The sequence below is a fragment of the Didymella exigua genome (assembly GCF_010094145.1).
Source record: "Didymella exigua CBS 183.55 unplaced genomic scaffold M421scaffold_62, whole genome shotgun sequence".
NCBI lineage: Eukaryota > Fungi > Ascomycota > Dothideomycetes > Pleosporales > Didymellaceae > Didymella > Didymella exigua.
In genome coordinates, this window is record NW_022984836.1 from 86,809 (window position 1) to 108,888 (window position 22,080).

The window sequence follows — 22,080 nt, forward strand, 5'->3', positions numbered from 1 at the left end:
TCTGTCAATTGTCCGCGCGCATCGCAATTGCGCCATACTGAGCGTTACTCACGCGCCAGAGTCGCTCTCTTGTCTAGCAAATGGCTTCGATGATTCACAACACATTCGTCTCTCATCTGATATAAGCTGGAAGACAACTGAAACCTCGCCCCGTGGCAGAGCACTGCATTCTCGCTCTCACCGACACAGCGCCGCGCACCAGCCACAACGCCCCGTAATCAGGTTGTTGCCCCGTTCACAAGCAAGTTGACGCGACACCCGCCCAACAATCAATACTCGTCCTTCATCCATCCGGTTTGGCAGCCGTAAGAAGCAGCAGAACCGTGGAAATGACTGCCGGCTTCTCCCCGCACAACATCGCCGGTTCGGCCAACAGCAAGAAGAAGCTAATCAATCTTCTGAGAGGGCACGTCAGCTCTACTCCACACCATACTTGCCAATTGCATTCTCCCTGCTTCAACCAGACCCTCTTTCAATATTACGCGGCCCACTATCTCGGCATCGTTCGCTGCTAATGACGATGAAACAGGTGGCCGAACCATTCCCTTTTACCCACGCAGCTGCTTGATAAGTCTGCCCACAGAGTGCTCACCAACAACTCCGTGGCTTTCCCAGCATTGGAGTATGGACCGGATCAAGGGGATGCAAGGTTACGCAAGCATCTTGCGTCGTGGCTGACGGCCTTCTTCAAGCCCCAGGATCCCATCACTGACGATCGAATCGCAATCTCGGGAGGGGCCTCGCAAAACCTTGCAGTCCTACTGAATGTCTTCACTGATCCGTCTTACACCAGGAAAGTATGGTTTGTGGCGCCAGCGTACCATCTGTCTTTCCGTGTGATCCAAGATGCGGGATTCCATGACAAGTTCCGCGCCATCCCAGAAGATAAGGAAGGTATCGACATCGAATACTTCAGAAAGGAGATGAAGAAAGTCGAAGAAGAGGCCATAAGCCAGGGCATTTCACAGCCAGTAGGTGCTCCCGCGGGCAGCTGAGCCTTGACCGGGCTTACTCTGTCCAGCTCGTCTCAGTAGCTTCGCATCGAGGATGTAGCATCACACAGACGGAGCACTGACAATGTGAGTAGAAGCACAAGCCAGCGCATCGACCTTGGGCCAAAGTGTACAAGCATGTGATCTACGCAGTACCGACGTTCTCCAACCCCTCGTCCAAGACGATGAGTCTGAGACGGCGGAAGGAGCTGCTACAGGTGGCGAGGGAGTACGATGCCCTCATCATCACTGATGATGTATACGACTTTCTGCAATGGCCAGCCAAGGTTGCCTCCGAGTCTGAGACAGCATCAGTAAAGCAAGCTCATCAGCCTAGAATAGTAGACCTCGATCGATATGAAGATGGCGGAGCTGAGCGAAAGGGCGCTGATGGCTTTGGGAACGCAGTCTCGAACATGAGCTTTTCTAAGATCTCCAGTCCAGGCTTGAGGTGCGGCTGGTGTGAAGGCACACCAAAGTTCGTCTCAGGTGTCGCAGAAGTGTAAGTTTTGACTTTTCTAATCTCGGTCATGTCTCGGTGGCGCGAAGCTGCAGTGGGATCTCCAGCCTTCGTATTCCGCAAGACCCTGAATATCAGACACAAGGCGCGATCGGCACGAGCCGAGACGACTCTTAGCCTCGCCTTCCGCTAGGGCTAACGATGGGCTTGTCTCGGTCGCAACGAACTGGACGACTGACCGTGTATCAGGGGATCGACTCACTCAGGTGGCAATCCTAGCCAATTCGCTTCCAACATCCTGGCTGAGGCCATGGAGAACGGTGAGTTGCAGCGGCGTGTGTATGAGCAACTGCAACCGGCATATGGCAAGCGTTATCGATCGATGGTCAAAGCCATCAACGACCTCTTAGTTCCCCTTGGTGTGCGATTGCCCCAAACAGACCGTGACATTGTTGGCGGTTACTTCATCTGGCTTACTTTGCCGGATGGCATGGAGGGTGGTGCGCTTGTGGAACGCGCCCGGGAGGATGAGAATGTTGTTGTCGCACAGGTACGTACAGACAGAGCCATGGTCATGGGAACAGCTGATAGTGACACACATTCAGGGCGAGCTGTTTGAAGTAAGTCTTCAATCCACGAGCGCGGTTCCTTTGCTCACAGAACCAGATTCCCGGTGACAGCGACCATCCACGTACGTCCTTCAAGAACGACATACGAGTCTGCTTCGCAGTAAGTCCTACTAGTCATCTAAGCCACTCATAGCTTACAAGCCAACAGTGGGAAGAGGAAGATGCGCTGATCGAAGGCATCGAGCGCCTTGCGACTGTGATCAAGATCATGCAACACGAGCACAACACTACTGGTAGTTACAAGATCCGGCTTCAGGTGGAGCAAGAAGCGAAGAACTTCTGGTAAGCGCATCGACGTCTACACCAGAAGCCGCAGCAAATGCCGCAACATGTCGATTGGCTGAGCAGCAGAACATATCATTTGTCACTATCAAGAAAGCTCAGCGTGTGTTACGGGCTGCTCACCAAACTTCCAACCGGTGCCCGACCACTGCGACAGATCGTTTGAGCCATTACAATTAGCCGCAGAGGACGATGGTGGACTGCTTATCCCCGCTATACGAGAGTAATGTCAGAATTCATGCCCAAGCATTCTATTCTACAACATGATTGGGCAGCTACGAATTAAACACGCTTTTAAGCATAAACGATCCGCGCGGTCCAACTTCCTCAAATTTGTGCGGACGCGCCACGCTTGCTATGGGGAAGAACGATTTTGACAGCAACTACCGCTTGAAACATTGTTGCGTTTGCACTTAACACCCTCACCAGGCGCTGATTGGTACGCACCTTTGGGCCCTCAAATTACGGTCTGAGGGTCCTGCCTATTCAGTGCACAACGTGGAGAGACACGCAACAGCATTCACGTGTCGCACAAAGCCATGTGCACAACGTCCAGAGCGCTTCGGCGCCGATATGCGGGGATGCGATTCTTGTGAGTGATGCGCGATGCTCGAGTGATGTGCAAGATGTGAAGCCACAGCAGTTGAGATGTCGGCGCATCTGATGCGGCCAAGTGACACCCGCAGACGCCCTGCCTCAGCGGCGATTCGCGGCGCACCCAGGCACGATCTGCCGCGGCCCGTCGCGTGTACGAAAAGGCCCTTGGCTGGCGACCAGTGTTCACAAGAATCACCGCTGAAGCGCTGGTAGCGAGCCTATTTGCATGCAGCCACTCCCAGCCAGTAGACGCTTCTGTGCAGATAATTCGAAACATCTTTTCTGTTTCAGGCCTGGTCTCGCTTGTTTGGTTGTGGCTGCTGCACCAACCAGATCCCTGTCGCGCCAGGCACAGGATCGCCAACTTCAGCAACTTCGCCCTCACTGACTGGCCCACGACAGCCTGCTGTTTCACCCGCGTAGGTGATGCCAAAATAGAGAGACACTGTGTTCCCTGCTAGCAAACATCCCTGGGCAATTTGACTGTGGCGCAAGGTCACACAAGGTCGCATTCCTAGCTTTGCCTCAGGAGCCCCTTACGGGCAAGGCATGCGGATCGCCAACATGGCCACCGGGCCTTCTCGTTATGGGGTGGAAGACAGTGACGAGGAGGCACTGGAATCAGAGACAGCGCAAGAGTATGATGAAGAGGTGAAAGCGAGGCGGTGGTACCATGCTGCGGAGGATGGTATAAAGTGGGCATTATCGGCTGGGCAGTACGAGTCGAGCACTGCAGAGCGAAGAAGTCGACCCGTCTATTCGAAACTTGAAACAAGGAGCTCTGCTGAACTTGATTGGCGAGACCCTGACGTTACTATTGTAAGCTCCCACCTTCAATACAGTGTACTTATACAGTGTCACCCGCTGTCTTCACCTCCCACGCAGGCACATTGTCAGCTCGCAGCATTGTGTTGCTTCAACTTCAATTCCTATTGTTCTTCATCACTCATTTATTGAAGAACACCATTTCTACTCTTCCCTTCCATCATATTCGTTGCTGAGCAACTCCGCCACATACTTATACCCACCTTCTCTACATTCCAGCCACGCGTCTCTTGCCGGTCAACTGACGACAAAAATCATAGCCTTCGCGCTCATCTCGATCTTTCAGACTACCGAAAAACAAAACCTATCTAGCTATCATGGTGGCTTTTAGCGCTGGTGCGCTCCTATTGGCGCTGCGCGTCCTCATCGCCGCCGCCCCTTCCACAGCTGCTCCCATCGCTGCGCCAGCGCCACAAACTTCTGCACCGGCCGCAGCAGCTTCTGGCTACTGGTTTGCTGATATCCAGCGTCAGGGTGTTGCTCCTTACAATGCCAACAAAGATGCCTACAAGATCTTCCGCAACGTGAAGGACTATGGCGCCAAGGGCGACGGCACAACCGACGACACAGAGGCCATCAACAAAGCCGTCTCTGATGGCGCCCGTTGCGGGCAGGGCTGCGACTCTTCGACTACGACTCCTGCGATTGTTTACTTTCCTGCTGGTGTATACGCTGTCTCGGCGCCGCTCATCCAATACTACTACACCCAGTTTGTTGGCGACATCAACAACCTCCCCACTCTCAAGGCCACGGCCAACTTCCAGGGAATGGCTGTTATCGACGCAGATCCATATATCGAGGGAGGCAATGGCGCTAATTGGTACACTAACCAGAACAATTTCTACCGTCAGGTTCGCAACTTCGTCATCGACATCACTGCCGCCAAGGCCACCGCCGGTATTCACTGGCAAGTCTCCCAGGCTACCTCTCTCCAGAACATCCGCTTTGAGATGGCCAAGGACGAGGCTGGCAAGGACCAGAAGGGTATCTTCCAGGACAACGGCTCCGGTGGTTTTATGACCGACCTTGTCTTCAACGGCGGTGGTGTTGGTGCTTTCCTTGGATCCCAGCAATTTACTACTCGCAACATGACCTTCAACAACTGCGGTACCGCCATCTACATGAACTGGAACTGGCTTTGGACCATGAAGAGCATCTTCATCAACGACTGCAAGGTCGGTCTCGACATGGCGAACAGCCCCTCCAACCAGACTGTAGGCTCCGTCCTCATGCTTGACAGCAAGCTCACCAACACTCCCATTGGTGTGAACACCTCCTTCACTACGGACAGCATCCCTACCACTGGTGGAACCCTCATCCTTGAGAACGTCGACTTCACTGGCTGTGACTCAGCCGTCGTTGGCGCCGCTGGCAACGTCCTCGTCAAGGGTGGTAGCAAGGTTGAGGCCTGGGCTCAGGGTAACGCTATGGCTGCTGGCGGTGCGCAGGGTCGCGTCCAGGGTGATATCAACAATGGTCCCGCTAAGCCTGCTACTCTGCAGGGCGAGAACGGCTGGTTCGAGCGCAGCAAGCCCCAGTATGGTGACGTTGCTGTCTCCAAGTTCGTCAGCCTCAAGTCCAAGGGCGCCAAGGGCGACGGAAACACGGATGACACTGCTGCTATCCAGGCTGCCATTGACGGCCTCCAGGATGGCGAGATCCTCTATGTCGACCACGGCGCTTACCTCATCAAGAAGACCATTGTCATCCCCGCCGAGAAGAACGTCAAGATCCAGGGTGAGGTCTACCCCATGTTCTTCATCACTGGCGACTTCTTCAGCAACATGGACGACCCCAAGCCTGGCTTCCAGGTCGGCGCGAAATCTGGTGACAAGGGCACCTTTGAGATGAACGACGCTATCATCGGTACCCAAGGACCCGCTCCCGGCGGTATCTTGATGGAGTGGAACATCAACGCCGAGGCTGGCAAGGCTGGTCTCTGGGACGTCCATTTCCGTGTTGGTGGCTATGAGGGCACCAAGCTCCAGTCTTCCAACTGCGCAAAGAACCCCAACGCCACTCACAGCGCGAACCCCGACTGCATCGGTTCTTTCATGCAGCTCCACGTCACCAAGTCTTCCAGCGGCTACTTCGAGAACGTGTGGCTGTGGACTGCTGACCACGAGCTCGACCAGGCTGATCACGGCCAGATTGACATCTACAACGGCCGTGGTATGATCGTCGAGTCCCAGGGCCCTGTCTGGCTTGTCGGCACCGCCTCGGAGCACTCGCAGATGTCTCAGTACCACTTCCAGGGCGCAAAGGACATCTGGTACGGCGCGATCCAGACCGAGACTCCCTACTACCAGCCTAACCCCAAGGCCGATGTTCCCTTCACCAAGAACACCAAGTACTTCGACCCCGACTTCTCCGAGGGGCTGACATCTGCCTGGGCCGTGCGTGTCATTGACAGCTCCAGCATCTGGAACTACGGCGCGGGTACCTACTCGTTCTTCAGCAACTACGACCAGAAGTGCGTTCCTGGCCAGAACTGCCAGGAGCACATCAACGAGATCTCCAACTCGACCAACGTCAACTGGTTCGGTCTGTCGTCCAAGGCGTCGGTCAACATGATCACGTCCAACGGCAAGGGCTTGGTCAAGGACGAGGACAACCGCAGCAACTTCTGCGCCACGCTCGCCATTTTCGCGCAGCCGTAGATGATGCGTGGTGGTGCGTGTTCCGAGTAGTCGTTTTTGTTTCTTTCCCACTACGATGGGCCTTGTTGACGTGGTTATCTTGTCTGTGTACTTCTACCACTCGTCGAGAGTGGAATCACTAGAATGGCGATGGATAGCCGAGCATATCTTATACCCCGGGTTGGAGTTTGGTTTTAGCATAAACATGTAGATGGTCTGAATTGATCTGAGTTCTCTCAACTAGCTTTCCCTACCGTGATGGTGGTTTGATGGTGATGGAAACCTCCCCCCCACAATGCACGTGGAGGGGGGAAACTGCACGCGAAGCCGTGCGCGAAAACTTTCCCCGCTAAACCTGGCAGTCGCGCTCTTAAGAAAATAATACGTCAGCTCACCAACTCCCACGCCCCGCTTCACACGGCGATTGGACATGACAGACGACGGCGAGAACAACGGGCGACCCGCAAAGCGCGCGCGCCTCGACGACAGCGCCGCCTCGGCCGCGACACCGCAGGCCACGCCCGGCTCAGGGCTGAACGCGCCGTCGCAAATCGAGACCGAGTACGAGAAGGAAGCCCGCGCCGGGATCGCAGAGTACATCACACCAGACAATCTGGGCTTCACGGGCATTCTGAAACAGCGGTACACGGATTTCCTCGTCAACGAGATCGGGCTTGATGGACAGGTGCTGCACTTGAAGAGCACGCAGCCCGAGAAGAGGAAGAAGGATGTGAAGGAGGCGCCCGTGAAGACGGAGGTCGAGACGGAGGTCGAGACGGAGGTCGAGACGGAGATCAAGCCGGAGGTCAAGCCGGAGGTCAAGCCGGAGGAGAAGCTTGAGATCAGGGAGGAGACGGAGACTCCCGCTGTGGCTGCGCCTGGGTCTGTTGCGCCGCAGGAGGAGAAGCCTGCGCAAGCGGAGCCAGCGGCCAAGGCAGAGGCAGAGCAGGCGGGAGAGGAGACGTTTGCGATTGCCGGCGCGCCGAAGAAGGAGGCAAAAGAAGAGCTGTCCGAGGACGACACCAAGCTGCTCCACTCCATCTTCGGCGAAGCCACAACCACGCAGATCCTCGCGCTCGTCCAGAGCATACGAACCCGCGAAGAAGCGAAGGCGCGCAGCTTCAAGCCCGTCACATCGGCCCCAATCCTCGACAAGGAGACACGCACAAACGCACACCAGTCGATTCGCCGCATGTTCCCGAACCTCCTCGAGACGTCCATGGAAAACGACCAGTCGATCCGGATCAAAGCCAACCCGCCGGCCGAGCGTAAAAGCAAAGGCGGCAGGGGAGACCGCGCCAACGGCGACCATGCGAAACATCGCGGCGGCCAATTGGTGTGGGAAGAGCTGGGCGGAGAGTACCTACACTTCTCGCTGTACAAGGAGAACAAGGACACAATGGAGGTCGTCGGCTTCCTTGGGAGCAAGCTCAACAGCGGCGCGAAGGCGTTTGCTTTTGCCGGCACCAAGGACAGGCGCGCTTGCACTGTGCAGCGACTGTGCGTCAAGCGACAGACCGCTGAGCGCATCGCTGGGTTCAACAGATCGCTCTTCAACGCTGCAGTGGGCGACTTCGAATACCGCAACAACGACTTGAAGCTGGGTGATCTGATGGGCAACGAGTTCACCATCACGCTGAGAGACTGCAAGTTCCAGAACGAGGAGGGCATGAATGCTGTGCAGAGAGAGGTCTTCGCCAATCAAGTCGTCGGCAAAGCTATCAACGACTTCTCCGAGAAGGGCTTCATCAACTACTACGGCCTCCAGCGCTTTGGATCTTTCGCAGCTAGCACTGACCAGGTCGGTCGCAAGATGCTCCAAGATGACCTGGAGGGCGCCGTCAACGACCTTTTGAACTACAGCGAGGTAGCACTCGCCGCAGCACAAGGCACAGGCGACTCCAGCATCCTCGTCTCCCAGGATGACCGCAACCGCGCAAAGGCTCTCCACATCTGGAGGACCGAAGGCAAGGGCCCTGCAGCCCTGGAAATCCTCCCCCGCAAATTCACCGCCGAGCGAAACCTCATCCAGCACCTCGGCTCCCGCAACTCCAAGTCCGGCAAGCACGACCGCAGGACCGACTGGCAGGGCGCCCTGATGACCATTCCCCGCACCTTGCGCCTCATGTACGTCCACGCCTACCAATCGCTCGTCTGGAACGTCGTAGCCGGCAAGCGCTGGGCCACCCACGGCGCCAGCGTCGTCGAAGGCGACCTCGTCCTCGTCAGCGAACACGTCGACAAGACTGGCAACACCTCATCGACAGCAAACACAACCATCGACCAAGACGGCGAATTCATCATCAACCCCTCGGGCACCGAGAACGCCAACGCCGCCACCGAGGACTTCGAGCGCGCGCGCGCTCTGACCGCCGCCGAAGCGCAGTCGGGCATGTACACAATCTACGACATCGTGCTGCCGCAGCCGGGCTTCGACGTCGAGTATCCACGCAACGACATCGGCGCGTTCTACGAGGAGTTCATGGCCAGCGAGCGCGGCGGCGGTCTGGACCCGCACAGCATGCGCCGCGCGTGGCGCGAAGTCAGTCTAAGTGGTGGGTACAGGAAGGTCCTGGCCCGGCCACTGCGGCCGCTGGAGTTCCAAGTGCACGCGTACACGAAGGAAGACCAGCAGTTTGTGGAGACGGATCTGGATAAGATCAAGAAGGCGAGGGGGAAGAAGGAGGGCGAGCGGGAGGGCGGGGATGTGGAGATGCAGGAGAGCGAGGGCGAGAAGAAGATTGCTGTGGTTGTCAAGCTGCAGTTGGGGAGTAGCCAGTATGCGACGATGGCGCTGAGAGAGTTGATGAAGGCTGGGGGTGTCAAGGCGTACAAGCCTGAGTTCATGGGCGGACGGTAGAGAGCGCACAGCGACCGCATGTTGCAACAGGGACTCGCGCACGCACAACAGAAAATAATCGGTTTTCCTGTCAGCCTAGGACGCACCTAGACAGGAAGCCTACGCTATCCACCGTTTACTTGAAATCTCCAAACTTGTCGAACCAACCAAGCTAGCGCAGCCCTGCCTACCGGTACCCCACCTTCTTCACTCGCACACCACCGACGCACCATGATGAGCACGTTGGTGTCGTTGTGCGACTATGCACTACACTGCGCTTGATACAAAAAAGCATCAGATCAGGCTACTTCACCTTGCACCGTCCCCGGATCGACGAAGGGCAATCACCTGTCATTTCCGCACCATCTCACTCAGCCATGATACTCAGCAGTCCCGCTACGAGGCGCTCTCATATGCTTGGGGTGATCCCATCTTCAATCGCTCCATCAAACTGGGCGGTTCGCACTTCGCAGTCACGGCGAATCTCAGAGTCATCTTGAGGGCGCTGCGACTCACGCATCAAGAACGCGTCTTGTGGATTGACGCCGTCTGTATCGACCAGCACAATATCCAGGAACGGTCTCATCAGGTCTCGCGCATGAACGATATCTACTCGCACGCCGCCAACGTCGTCATATGGCTTGGTGAGCCTCTGTCAGACGCGGCGCTTGCTTTTAACTTTCTTCAAGAGTTTGGGCGACAGCGCAATGAGCTACCCATGTCGACCGATGAAGATCGTAACACGGAACAGACAGCAATGGCAGTGCGATCGCTGCTGATGAGATCATGGTGGACACGTATCTGGACAGCCCAAGAATGGATCCTCGCTGGAAGTACGACGTTTCAGAGCGGACAGTACACACTCGGAGGAGATGTGCTCATCCGATGCCTAGAACACTACCGCTATCATGCGAAGAGTACCGACTGTTGCGGCATGCACCTAACATCAGACATCTTGTTCAGACTGGGCGACTCGCTCCAGCCATTGTTCGCCCTGGACGCGGTCAGGCAGTCCTACTCCCACCAGGACTTCTCGAGCAGCCTGGGTTACCTCCGCATGCGGCAGGCAGCGGATCCGCGCGACAAAGTCTACGGCGTTCTGGCTCTCGCGGCATCTCAATATGCCGGTCTCTTGAGAGCTGACTACAGCGCAGCCGTTGAGCAAGTCTACGAGCAACTTGCGATAGCACTGATCGATCGGACCAAGCGGCTCGACATCTTCAGCCACATTGTCCCGAACCAGCCACAGCGTCTCAGCGTTGCTTCGTGGGCGCCGGACTGGACCGTGGACATGGGCAAAGAGTACAGTAGCGACTGGACCGAGAGATTCAGGATGATTGAAAAGTACGACGCGTGCGGGACGTGCGACGTTGCCGAATACCGAGCTGTGTCGAGCGTTCTGCACATCAAAGGGCTTGTAGTCGATACCATCGCGGCACTCGGCATCAGGCGCTTAGGGTCGTACAAGAAAACCCGCGCATATCGAAACCAGCTGCTGGACGAGATGTTCAAGATGGCAGAGCCAATCGACACAGGATACTACCACAGATATCACGGTCAACGACAGACTAAAAAGGAGGCGTTTTGGCTCACCGTGTGCGGCGGCTACGAAGACATGACGCAAGAGCGAACCCAAGTCATCAGCGAGCCGCACATGGATGATTTCGAAATGTTCGAGAAATGGGAGGCCTGGTTCAGGGGACCGCGGATATCCTACCAAACCCACGATCATCGGCTGCGCAGTGTCACGGATAGCATTGCGGCTGTGAGCAAGGGCCGGACGTTCTGCCGCACTGCTGCGCAGGGCCTCCTGGGATGGGTGCCGAAGAACAGCGTCACAGGCGATGTCGTAGCTGTCCTGACAGGGGGAACAATGCCCATTGTACTCAGGCCGCATGACGGCTATTGCACCGTGGTTGGCGACGCTTACGTCCATGGGATCATGGATGGCGAAGCATTGCACTCGTCCAGCTCACTGAGTCATCTCGAGTTACACTAGCCACACGCTCAATGCAAACACCCATCTACATGACACAATCTTGAGCTAGAATCCTCAAGAGTCCAGGAACGGGACGGGAATGTTCCTCTGCCTATACCCATACCATTTTGGCAGCGTCCGCGTCGGCAAACCCTCGGTGCTGAGCTGCAGATCCTCAATCGCACTGGCCCACTTCAACAACGTGCCTTCACTCCACGCAGTACCCATCAGCGCCAGACCAAACGGCATGCCTACATTTGCCTTCACACCGGCCGGGATGGTGACAACAGGATACCCTGCCTGAGCTGAGAGCTGATACGACTGGCCAACATCCGCGGGGGCGAGCAGTACATCCACCGGCCGTCCGTTGTTGGCTAGCGCTGCATCGATGCCGTCTTCTCGCGTGGCTTTTTGCGTGAACGCAAGGGCCTGGTGGTACGTCGAGTCCCTGACGCCCTTCGTCTCCAGCGCAGCGAGGAAGCCGTCTTGGCCAGAGTAAAACGCGGGAACGCCGAGCGGCCAGGGGTTTCCGCCCTGGGTGCCGTCGTTGGCATAGTTGTAGGCCACCATGTCCTCCAGCGAGCGGATATCTGTGTTCTCGAGCCCGGACAGGTACGTCTTGATGTTGTTGTAGAAATCGACCTTGACGACGGTGTACTCGGACTCGTTGGGGTAGCCGCGCTGCGTGCCGTAGTCCCAGTTCCAGCCATCGGGCGAGATGGTCAGTTCGCGATTGGGGATCTCGGTGTTGTTGAGCACCGTCGCTCCCGCAGCCTTGATTGCTGCGACGAGTGCGAGCAGCTGGGCTAGCTGGTCGGCGTCGGCGTGCTTCCAGAAGCTGGCCCAGGGGATACCGAATGTTGCGTTCTGTAAGCTGGACTTGGTCTTCAGGTACGGCATGTAGCCACCAGGCGGTGTCTTGCCCTTTTGAGCGAGGGTGTAGTTGTCGCGGGGATCAACCCCGTGGATGGCATCAAAAGCATATGCAGCGTCACGCACTGTGCGGCCAAATGTACCTACGCTGTCCTGGTGCTCACACTCTGGCACAACACCGGCCCTTGAAGTCAGCCCAACTGTAGGCTTGATACCAACCAGCGCATTCCTCTCAGCGGGATTGATAACGCTCCCATCTGTCTCCGTGCCCAACGAGAACGTCACCACGTTCGCAGCGACAGCGGCCGCACTGCCAGAGCTGCTCCCACCCGGGTTCAGAGCAAGATTATACGCGCTCCTCGCCTGTCCGCCGCGCGGCGAGTACCCTTCCGAGTAGTTATTCGACCGCATATCAGCCCATTCCGAGAGCGTCGCTTTGCCCATCAGAACCGCACCCGCCCGTCGTAGCATGGCGACTACATGAGCGTCCCTCGGCACGACACTCCCGAGCAACATGGGACTTCCACAGGTCGTCTCCATCCGGTCCTTCGTCGCAATATTATCCTTGACAAGAAACGGAATCCCATGCAACGGTCCGCGCACAACGCCAGCTGCCCGCTCAGCATCCAACGCAGCAGCAATCTCCTCAGCATCCGGATTAATCTCCATGACAGACCCGATGTAGCCATCAACCTGCCGGACCCGGCGTAGATAGCACCGCAGAAGTTGAGTCGAAGTAAGCACGCCACTTTCCATGTAGTCCGCGAGCTGATCGACGGTGGCTTCTTCAAGCGTAATGCCCTGGCAGTCTGGCATGGGGAACAGCGCCGAGGTATTCGCAGCATCTTGAGGCGGGAAGTAGTACGGAAACGGGTTCTGGAGCGGATCGACTTCGATGATGCTCGACGCGTTCTGTGCGCTCACGATACCGGTAAAAGTGAGGCTCGAAACAACCACGCTGGTTGTCGTGAGATATCGATACATCATACCGAGTAGATCGAGGACCTGTGGAGAACACAGAAGCATCGCAATGGTGGCGCTTGCGATCGTATATGTACCTGCATGCATGTATGTACGAAGTGTTGCAGCTCAACGCATGCCTCATCGGATCGGTGATGCAATCAAGTGTACCCCACTTCCGGGGGGGGGGGGGGGAGGCCTGACAAGCGGTGACAGAGGCGTTTGGTCGCACAACACACCCGTTACACCCGTGTACACATCCAGAAAGCATGGCGAGGAAAGCGCGAGGATGGCGTGTAGAGTGGATCCCCTGTCACTCGTCATTCGCTCCCTTCCGTAGGATTGATATCTTACTTCGTATCATGCACACCATGTACCTCGATAGATCGAAGCTTCTCATATTTGCTGTAACGGGCGTGCAGATATACCGCCGTAAGTCCAGGTCAAGACGCACCCACTGCAGCCACACTCTTCACGTTGCTAAGGCCAAAGGGTAAAGTGCTTGAGAAGTCAGCTGCCAGTGTTCTGACAGCAGCAGCTTCAAACATCTGTACTGACAAACTGGGTATGGATTGTCTAGTATGCGGCTAAGATAGGCTCTGTCTGATATGGGTCGTGTGAGGTCTTTTGCTCTGGATCGCCCCGACATCATGCCATGAGTCTTCTGCCTCCCAACACTCACCGCCGACGGCTTGCTTGGCGGTGTTCACAACGTGCAAGCACCGAGCCCGTCGCATCGTAGAAGTACTCGATCTGCGATCCCTTCCGCCTCGCACAACCCGATTGCCTCTCCAGGACTCGTCGTAATGACTGTCGGTTCTTCAAATTCGCATCGTCTAGGAATCTTCGTAAAGACTGTCGGTTGTTTAAATTCACACCGTCCGGGGCTCCGAGGTTCGTAATGTCGTAGCAGCACACAGCGTAGGCAATTCTCGCAGCAAGCCAGTGCGCAGAAGTCGGTATATCATTCTCGTATCGCCCTTCGACACAGCTCTCATCCATACGTGGTATTGCTGGCACTACAAGAACATCAGCCTCATCATCACCAAACCGGCGCTGCATCCAACATACTCTACGCTTGCAGTCGCAGGCCGCAGGTTACTCCGACTCGAAGAACTGTACATCTGTTGCTTCTGGACGAAGTAGTGCGGCAGCTTACCCCACGTCCTCTCTCTGACCTCGCGCATGTACCGATCCTGTTCGACCGAGCGGCTCATGTAACTGGTATCCTGCGCCTCGTCGCCGCCCCAGAAGCGCATCACCGCAAAGCCGCAGCAGACGAGCGCGCCGGCGCCGAGGATGACGAGGAAGATGATGAGGGACGGGGCGACTTGGAAGCCCATGTTGTCTCTTTTGTCGAGGTACATGATTGCAGTGGTGTGGCTGCGTCACTGTGTGAGGAATTGGTCGATTGGCGAAGAAGTTCGATGGAAATTGATAGCAAGCACTCGCAATCGAAGAACAAAGTCGCAGAACCCCTCTCAGTCCTGGATGCCGGCTGGCGTATAAGATGCGGGACGTCCGGAAGCCGTCTCCAATGGTGTGCTGGTCAGCTGTGGCCGTCGGGCTTACACTCGCTGGCGTAGCGCAGCAAACAACCTCAAATCGATATCCGGGACGACGGGAATAGGTCGCACAGGGAACAATAACATTGGCAAGCCCGGTAACAGCACGGCGATGTATACGATGCTGCTTTTGAACATGATTGCTGCCTTCGACCCGCCCTGCGCACTTCACATGCCGACGTTGGACCTGACGTTCCGTGTCATGACGTGCCCTTCACCCAAGCATTGTCATTGGTCTCAAAATACAGATTCCCACGTGTCCCAGGCACACCAAGACTCCGAGGTCTGCGCGACCCACCTTTTGACTCGGAAGAGCATTCCTTAGTGCCAGGTACGCGTAAGATGTTTCGGTCTTGGTGGGTGGTTTGCCGTGGTGTTGCTGCGGATGGGCCGGCGTGGCTGTGCTGACGAATACGACCGCGAGTGCGGCGGGAACGAAGGGATCGAGCGGATTTTTGACGCGGGCTTCTAGGACTCTGGGCATTACCTGAACGTTTCATATCACTATTCTCCGATTCAATGTTGAAAAGTGGGAGTCTCCAATCATGTATTCGCCGCGATGATTGCGCTGTTACCTCTAGATTGTGAATGTTGAATCTAGTGATGGAGATCGTTGAAGCGAGCAAGTCGTCGATGCTGACGCGTCCATGCGCTCGTCAGCATCGACAAACTCCGCGTGTGCTGTCTGCCTCGCCGAACCGAATTGGGATCAGCCACTAGGCCCTTCGAGCGTTACTCATGTTCTGGCCATCTGTAACGGCCTAAACCTGGGTGTCTCTCCATGAATTTCCCCATACATCACTCGTAAGGATCGGCAAGCTTGGGACAAGATGTATGACAGTGTGGCAGAAGTATTGCCGGAATAAGAAGCCGTTGATCATTCTGGTGTCGACGAATAGGTCTTTGCATTATATTGGCATGTCCAAGATGCTGGATTGCAGCGCTGTAGATCGACTTGGATCGTGGAGCTGCTCGAACAGATACAAGCATATGTATCTAGTATCTTGCTCTAGGGGTACAGCTGTATTTGTCAGCAAAGTTAGGAGGTTAAACACATGCTCAACTTACAAGATTCACAAGCCAAAGGGCCATGAAAACACCGCCAACTCTGTAGAACATCTTCTTGCGCTCTCCTTTCTGCGCCTTGCGACGGCCCTCTACGTCATCAATACTCTCGCTATCCGAACGGTGCCATCCTGGCAGCTCCATGACATCCCCATTCGCGGCTCTCTCTTGCTGCTGTCGATTCGCAGCAGTTTCCTGACCGTGGATCAACCACGCCGTAGTCATATTCGTAGCTCCGTGCACCTTCCACGCCATCCACACGAGAATTGGGGTCAGAAAGACAACATCGCGCCATTTGTCGTTCAGGAACATACCGCTGCTGTAGCGGAACCCGATACGAAGGACGCCCTTGCCGTCACCGGCCAGCCAGATGTGCTGCGAGAGGATGTACACTTCCAGGGATACGCGGCCGAGCCAGGCGAACGATGTGCAGTACCGTGCACGAAGATAGGCTGTGGCATTGCGAAGGACCACAAAGGATAGCGCGGGAAGCCAGGCGGTATATGGCACCCACCACTCGTAAACACCCTTGACTTTGGCGAGCTGCATCAGGACCAGGAAAGTCGGTATGGTGATGATCGCGAACGCAAGTAGAAGAACTTGGTAAACGACGAAGTACTGTTTGATCAAAGAGCCAAAGTCGTCGAGGTGCTTGTGCGGCGTCCGAAGTATCGAACGGACCCTGACGTTGACTAATGCGACCAAGATCCCGACGAAGACGACGTACTGATCCATACCGAGATGGGAGCGCACATTGCCGACGTCAATATTCGCTCGAAAGACAATGCCGAAGAAGGAAGCCCACAGCTCCAGGATCCCCTGGGCATGAACAAACATCGTAGTTACCAACCCCGCGAGCACGACCTTGACCAGCAGCAGTCCGAAGGTGTTGTTCCACTGTCGACCGATTCTGAGCGTAAGAAATACCACGAGGAACCAGAAGGTCGTTAAAGGAGCGAAGTAGTACGAGGTGTACGGCCTATCCATCGCCAGTGCGAGTAGAACAGGCAGCGTGTTGAGCCGCAATACCACGCCCAAGACACGTTGTACAGAGAAGTCATTCGTCCGTAGGAAGTAGGTAGCGTGGCCATAGCCGGAGAGGAGGAGGTACAGCGCGATGAAGATCCGGAATACCTTGAAGAAGTCCATAACGTCAGACGCGCCCGTGTATGCATACACCAGGACGTATATCTGCATCCAACCCTTGAACTCCTCGGAGATCTCTCGAGGCAGGAAAGAAACCGATCGTACAGCGTTCTCTGATGATCGTTTTCGGCTTTTGGCGGTAGCTGGAGAAGGAACGCTTTGGACATTGAACAAACATGTCAGAACTGTAACGCCCAGCATTACCCGGAAGTCGATATTAGCGAACTCCTTCGGGATCTTATCAAAGACGTGTGTTCTGTCGGCGATGAAGCAATACACCGCAGCAAGCATGAACACGGCGAGCGCATCAGCAAGGTGAGCGATGCGTGACCTTTGATCTGGGCTGCGCAGAAGGCTGGTGACTGTCAGCGCAGCAAGTGGGGCGGAAAGAATCGTGGCGATAATCTGAACCCAGTTGACGGGTCTGTAGGCACTGCAGCAGGTACGGCTAAATGGATAGCCATGCTTTTGCGCGCTCTTCGCGTTGCACCGGTAGTTGAGTACAATATTTGCCATCTGTTTTGCAATGCGATTGGTGACGTGCAGTCCACTCTCACCGACCGTTTCAGGCCAATCCGCAGTCATCTCCCGGTACGTCCAAGGCACGTTGAGCCCGCGATTCGACCAGACTTGCAGATGATCGTTCATTGCCCAGACCTTGTTCTGCGTAATCGTCACTTCTCGAGACGGACTCAGTCTGTCGACCATCGGGTCTGGGACCGGTGCGAAGAAGATCTGGTCGTCGACTCCATCCTTGCCATGTGCGCGTATGTTCCCAGGTAAGGTGAGGCGGTCATGTGTGGTGGACATGACAGCTGCAACACGATCCACCACATGATTGAAGGCTGTCAGGTACTCGTCACCCAGGTGTCGAGCATGAAAAAGCCCACCGCCAACGAACAGCAGCACCGACCTCCTCTTGCCGCTGCTCGGGTGAAGCGCCTTCTCCTCTGCGCTGTTGTCCGGCTTGTTCCTGTCCATGTACGCTTTCAGCTCCTCTCTGAACCCTGTGCCATTAAGGAATGGGTCCCACAGAAAGCTGACTCGCGCGTGACCGACCTCGAGGTGCAAATCCTCGTGTTTGTCAAGCTCTTGCTGTCTATCAGACACCCAGGAGCTATCCAGCTTGCTCGCCGCGGCCCAGAACACCTGCCGCACATTCGTGTCGCCGACGAACATGATCTGGCCATCTTCGTTACAGTCGGCGATATCGGATGAAGTGTAGTCGTGGAGGAGGCAGCCTGGTACCTGCCAGTTGTGGAAGGGTTGACGTTCGGGACTGCGGTCGGGCGAGTCGAGCCACTGGCCCTCATGAAGCAATTTGTTGCAATGGTAGAGATCGGTTTTGTCTATGATGTGTGAGTGTTAGAGGATTATCAGTAAATCAAGGTTACTCTACCAGAAACTAAACGCCGATACACATTTGCGCAAACGACCGCCAGCAACAGCAGCAGCGCAATCCTACTGAACGCACTCGGCAAGCTCGCAGGCCTTGCCAGCCTAAGTCTGAGCATGCTTATCGCTCATGTGACCCGAGTAGCACCGAACTACTCTCTGTCTTACTAAAACTGTCGCAGTGAGCGTGGTAGTGTTGAGAGGTGTCGCGTGCACTTCTCCAGCAAACAGCGAAGAAGCCATGTTGGCGAAAGAGGCAGGGCAGGCTACAGGGGTACAGCGGAGTGCTCAGACCGACTGTGTCTCCACCGCTTGCCTTGTGTGCGTGGGCGTCACTTCCATGTTGAAGGAGCTGCCGTTTTCCCGCAGCCAAGGTGACGCGTTTGTGGGACTGCTGCAATCTGTGCACCGCGTCACAGAGAAGACGGACTGATAAGCGAGTCATTTTTGAGAACTGGGCATCATAGATATCCCAAATATAGGTGGATTGCAGATCTATAGAAGACTGCTGATAGTCGGAGGTCCGCGGTACCTGAGATTGCATCGAGCATCATGCTGGATACGAAGCCTTGGCCGCGCTGCCGCCGGGCCGACGCGGCTCACTCGAAACGCCCTTGCATATTGGCTCGTTCGTTCGTACCCAGAGACTTGGAACCACAAGACGGATCGTAACGATTGTAGTAAACTGCTGATCTGCACGATATACCTCAACTCTAGACACTATATACTCAGAACCCGTGACAGCCTCGAACAGCATTGACACCACTAGACAGCTCTTCCTACACCCTTCCGCACCCAAAACTACCACTCCAACTTACAGCCTCCAACTATCTTCTTCCATCCTACAACACGTACCTGAAGTACTTGTTCTGCTTGTCCGTCAGATCCATAAATGCCATCTTGTCCCTCTCATCCTCATCCACGGGCAGCGCCTCCCTCTTCTTGTTCTCCCTCATCAGGACCACGTACAGCGCCACAGCAGCCACAATGGTGATGCAGTAACAGATAATCAGCCCCGACCAGAGCTCCGGATAGTGCTGTGTTTTAGTTTGACTCTTGATAAGCTGCGGGCCGACAATATTACCCACACAGTATGCTACGAAAATCGCCGCGGCCATGGCGCTCTTCTTCGTCGCGCCCGCCACATTGCTCATCCCCACGACGATGGTCTGCGACACCACGGCGCCGAACGTGCCGATGATGGAGTATCCAGCTACGGGTGTAGCAGCGTGGTACGTCCAGGAGCTTTTCCATATCATTGCACAGCCGGCGATGACGGGGAGGCAATGGACTATCAAGAGAATGAGGCGGATATTAGGGATTTTGCTCGAGAGGTAGCCGCAGAGCAGGATGGTGATGAGACACAGAGCGCCGAGCGGGAACTGCCAGAGAATACTCTGCAGCGTCGACCAGCCGAATGTGCTCACAATCAGCGGGCCGAAACCGGATACCGCGCCGTTGACGGTGTACGCGGATGCCATGAGAATGAAGACGAGCCAGAGCTTGAGATCCAGAAACGCTTCGCGAAGCTGCAAGAGTTTGATCTTCTGGCAGCGAACGCCCGTTTGGCCGCGTCGCAGGCGTTCTACGGCTACGATGCGTTCCGCGGGGGTGAGGAACCAGGCGGAGGCGGGCGAGTTGGGGATGAAGAAACACCAGATGCCGAAGAGGAATGTGAGGCAGCCGGCCAGCAGGTATATGTACTGCCATCTGTGCAGGGCGCCGCCGGTGATTTGCGCAAAGCCATAGTTGAGGGCGCCGCCGATGATGGTGAAGAGACCAGTTGACGCGAACCACCTATTGGTGTTGTTAGCTAGGCAGCCTAATATGAGTTATGGCAGCGCTTACCAGGACTGTCTCAATGCTTGCTCCTCTTGCGTGTAATACCCGCTGACGATGCACATGAAACCTGTAGGGACGATACTCTCTACGAAGCCCAAGAAGAATCTCTGCACGTACAACCCTTCATGAGTCGTTACTGCGGCCGTCAACATACAGATGCAGGCCCACACAACAACCACACCACCGAGGATCCTTCCAATGTTGAACCTCTGCAGCGCAAAGGTCATTGGGTAAAGCCCAGCCAGCATGCCAAAGTAGAACATCGACGTAGCCCAACTAAGATGCTGAGTGCTAGTCGTAGGCGGCGTAGTGCTGGTGTTGACCACGGTCAGAGACAGGTCCTTGGTCATACCAAACAAGACCGCAGATCCAAGGATAGCTTTGTCGTAGTACACCAGTCCGTAGCCCACAATCATGGCGGGAATCATGAACCTAGAAACAGATCAGTAAACGGCAAAACAAGATGTTTCGATCGAGCTCACCAGTCGATCTTCCTGAGCACCTTGGCCTCATCCGCCGGGTCGATCTCGCGCGCATGTTCACCCACGAGACCAATAGCGACGTCCTTGTCGAGCGGGACGGAGCTGGTAGGGGACTCGACAAAGCCATGCTCGTGTGGTGGCGAACCGGGCTGCACGCCTTTCTCGGTATCGTTCATAGTGGCCGGGTTGCTCCTTTCAATCGAGCGGAGTGCTGTTCTTTCTCAATGACGACGTTATGTTTCTTTCAAGTCTCGCAAAAGGTCCTGTGCCAGTCAGTAGCAGCCTCCGAGTGGGAGAGCTCGCATGAAGTCCTTTCGCAGGCGTTAACCTGATCAAGTTCCGACCGTATCTCTCAGAACGCTGACTGTCCTGCCTCTCACCACCATCATCAACATCATCTCCATCGACCGAGGGAGACGAGGAGGACAAGGATGACTGAAGACAAGACAGACAGCGAACACCGGTCTCATGCACTCGCTTGTGAAATACCTTGATCAGGCTGGTGTCGGTGATGAGACTGCATTGTGGCTGGTGTGCCGTACGATTCACGTGCTGGATGGCTTGGGCGATCTTTCGAGAAACTGAATGCGGATAGAGTGATGAAGGATAAGCGACGAAAGATGTTCAAAGTTTCTTGGATGGGTCTCCCGCTTCAGATCGCGGGATGCCATGCTTCGCTAGCGCAAGGGCTTGCTGCAGTGGACTTTTTCACAGCACAAGGCCTTCCGAATTCCTGGGCAGCCCCGGCTACTGGAGGGCTTCAGCTGTCATCCATACACATTTCCGCGGCTTTAAATTCTGATTGGACGCCTGAAGTTCGAATGCCCGATGACGAGAGGTTGGGGCGGTCGATCGAGTGCGCTAACGACGAACGTGGTTAGCATTGAGTCATGTGACCTGCAGACTGGAGAAAACTTCGTTGAACAGCCGTGGCTTGTCGCTGCCACCCAAGCGTTGATAATGCGCGATGTCAAACCTCTGCAGGCACAGCCGCCAAAATATTAGGGTGGCTTCTGAGATGAAATGAATATCTACGTAGCATGGTCTCTTGCCTCGCTCGATCTGTTGCTGTATCAGCAGACCTTGAGCTGGATGCACATTCGCTTTACGAAGCGAATGTCGTACGAGACAAGAACAACACCGCGACGATCTTTGAGTGCGGAGCCGATTGATCAATGTGTCGGACTTTGCAATTAATGCGTCGAGACATACCCACTATTACTCACGTTTTGGCTAATGTACGCGAAAGGTATTCAATTTGTGAACATAGTAATGTGCGTGTATTGACATAGTATCAAACTTCAAACAGGTTATCGCTCTTTGCTCATCCAGACACCGGCTTGCCCAAACACCATAAGAAAGTCTGCCGTAAAGGTACCCCTGTGATCCAACCGATCGAGTCCCAATGTCAATCGTGCAACTACGTAGCAATGCTCGCTCGCTTCAAACGCCAACAGCCCGAGCCAAAGTCGTAGCTTCAAAAAGGTGCGAACCCCATATGTACATTGCGA

The 22,080-nt window shown here is 55.5% G+C and overlaps 9 protein-coding genes across 9 annotated transcripts; 5 read left to right on the top strand and 4 right to left on the bottom strand.

The window, feature by feature from the left end:
- Positions 1-329: 329 nt before the first annotated feature.
- M421DRAFT_104897 (PLP-dependent transferase) lies at positions 330-2,367 on the top strand (the record flags this gene model as incomplete). The annotated part of the gene is made up of 7 exons (XM_033587069.1): positions 330-406; positions 530-971; positions 1,091-1,494; positions 1,702-2,002; positions 2,058-2,072; positions 2,119-2,181; positions 2,230-2,367. 7 exons carry the CDS (start codon positions 330-332, stop codon positions 2,365-2,367), a joined length of 1,440 nt encoding a protein of 479 aa, XP_033442948.1.
- A 1,476-nt stretch (positions 2,368-3,843) lies between these two features.
- M421DRAFT_426629 (glycoside hydrolase family 55 protein) lies at positions 3,844-6,664 on the top strand. The gene has a single exon (XM_033594460.1). It carries the CDS (start codon positions 4,103-4,105, stop codon positions 6,443-6,445), a length of 2,343 nt encoding a protein of 780 aa, XP_033442949.1. The 5' UTR covers positions 3,844-4,102; the 3' UTR covers positions 6,446-6,664.
- Positions 6,665-6,854: 190 nt separating this feature from the next.
- Positions 6,855-9,284, top strand: M421DRAFT_77443 (tRNA pseudouridine synthase D; the record flags this gene model as incomplete). Its single annotated transcript, XM_033597324.1, has 2 exons — positions 6,855-7,229; positions 7,323-9,284. The coding sequence occupies 2 exons, from the start codon at positions 6,855-6,857 to the stop codon at positions 9,282-9,284; spliced, it is 2,337 nt and encodes a 778-aa protein (XP_033442950.1).
- A 241-nt stretch (positions 9,285-9,525) lies between these two features.
- On the top strand, positions 9,526-11,262 carry M421DRAFT_77425 (HET-domain-containing protein; the record flags this gene model as incomplete). Its single annotated transcript, XM_033597321.1, has 1 exon — positions 9,526-11,262. The coding sequence occupies one exon, from the start codon at positions 9,526-9,528 to the stop codon at positions 11,260-11,262; it is 1,737 nt and encodes a 578-aa protein (XP_033442951.1).
- A 54-nt stretch (positions 11,263-11,316) lies between these two features.
- Positions 11,317-13,098, bottom strand: M421DRAFT_77456 (glutamyl-tRNA amidotransferase subunit A; the record flags this gene model as incomplete). The annotated part of the gene is made up of 1 exon (XM_033597326.1): positions 11,317-13,098. One exon carries the CDS (start codon positions 13,096-13,098, stop codon positions 11,317-11,319), a length of 1,782 nt encoding a protein of 593 aa, XP_033442952.1.
- Positions 13,099-13,250: 152 nt separating this feature from the next.
- Positions 13,251-13,662, top strand: M421DRAFT_350817 (uncharacterized protein). Its single transcript, XM_033589572.1, has one exon. The coding sequence runs from the start codon at positions 13,344-13,346 to the stop codon at positions 13,569-13,571; it is 228 nt and encodes a 75-aa protein (XP_033442953.1). The 5' UTR covers positions 13,251-13,343; the 3' UTR covers positions 13,572-13,662.
- Positions 13,663-14,093: 431 nt separating this feature from the next.
- Positions 14,094-14,441, bottom strand: M421DRAFT_77415 (uncharacterized protein; the record flags this gene model as incomplete). Its single annotated transcript, XM_033597319.1, has 1 exon — positions 14,094-14,441. The coding sequence occupies one exon, from the start codon at positions 14,439-14,441 to the stop codon at positions 14,094-14,096; it is 348 nt and encodes a 115-aa protein (XP_033442954.1).
- A 768-nt stretch (positions 14,442-15,209) lies between these two features.
- Positions 15,210-17,446, bottom strand: M421DRAFT_426632 (Cas1p-domain-containing protein). Its single transcript, XM_033594461.1, has 2 exons — positions 15,708-17,446; positions 15,210-15,660 (listed from the first exon to the last, which is right to left on the bottom strand). The coding sequence occupies exons 1-2, from the start codon at positions 17,433-17,435 to the stop codon at positions 15,649-15,651; spliced, it is 1,740 nt and encodes a 579-aa protein (XP_033442955.1). The 5' UTR covers positions 17,436-17,446; the 3' UTR covers positions 15,210-15,648.
- A 1,641-nt stretch (positions 17,447-19,087) lies between these two features.
- M421DRAFT_77436 (MFS general substrate transporter) lies at positions 19,088-20,745 on the bottom strand (the record flags this gene model as incomplete). Its single annotated transcript, XM_033597323.1, has 3 exons — positions 19,088-20,042; positions 20,094-20,519; positions 20,570-20,745. 3 exons carry the CDS (start codon positions 20,743-20,745, stop codon positions 19,088-19,090), a joined length of 1,557 nt encoding a protein of 518 aa, XP_033442956.1.
- Between the last annotated feature and the right edge of the window lie 1,335 nt (positions 20,746-22,080).

Excerpts from the sequence above, each read along its gene's own strand:
- M421DRAFT_426629 (XM_033594460.1), top strand. The coding sequence starts at position 4,103 with ATGGTGGCTTTTAGCGCTGGTGCGCTCCTATTGGCGCTGCGCGTCCTC.
- M421DRAFT_350817 (XM_033589572.1), top strand. The coding sequence starts at position 13,344 with ATGGCGAGGAAAGCGCGAGGATGGCGTGTAGAGTGGATCCCCTGTCAC.
- M421DRAFT_426632 (XM_033594461.1), bottom strand. The coding sequence starts at position 17,435 with ATGACTGCGGATTGGCCTGAAACGGTCGGTGAGAGTGGACTGCACGTC.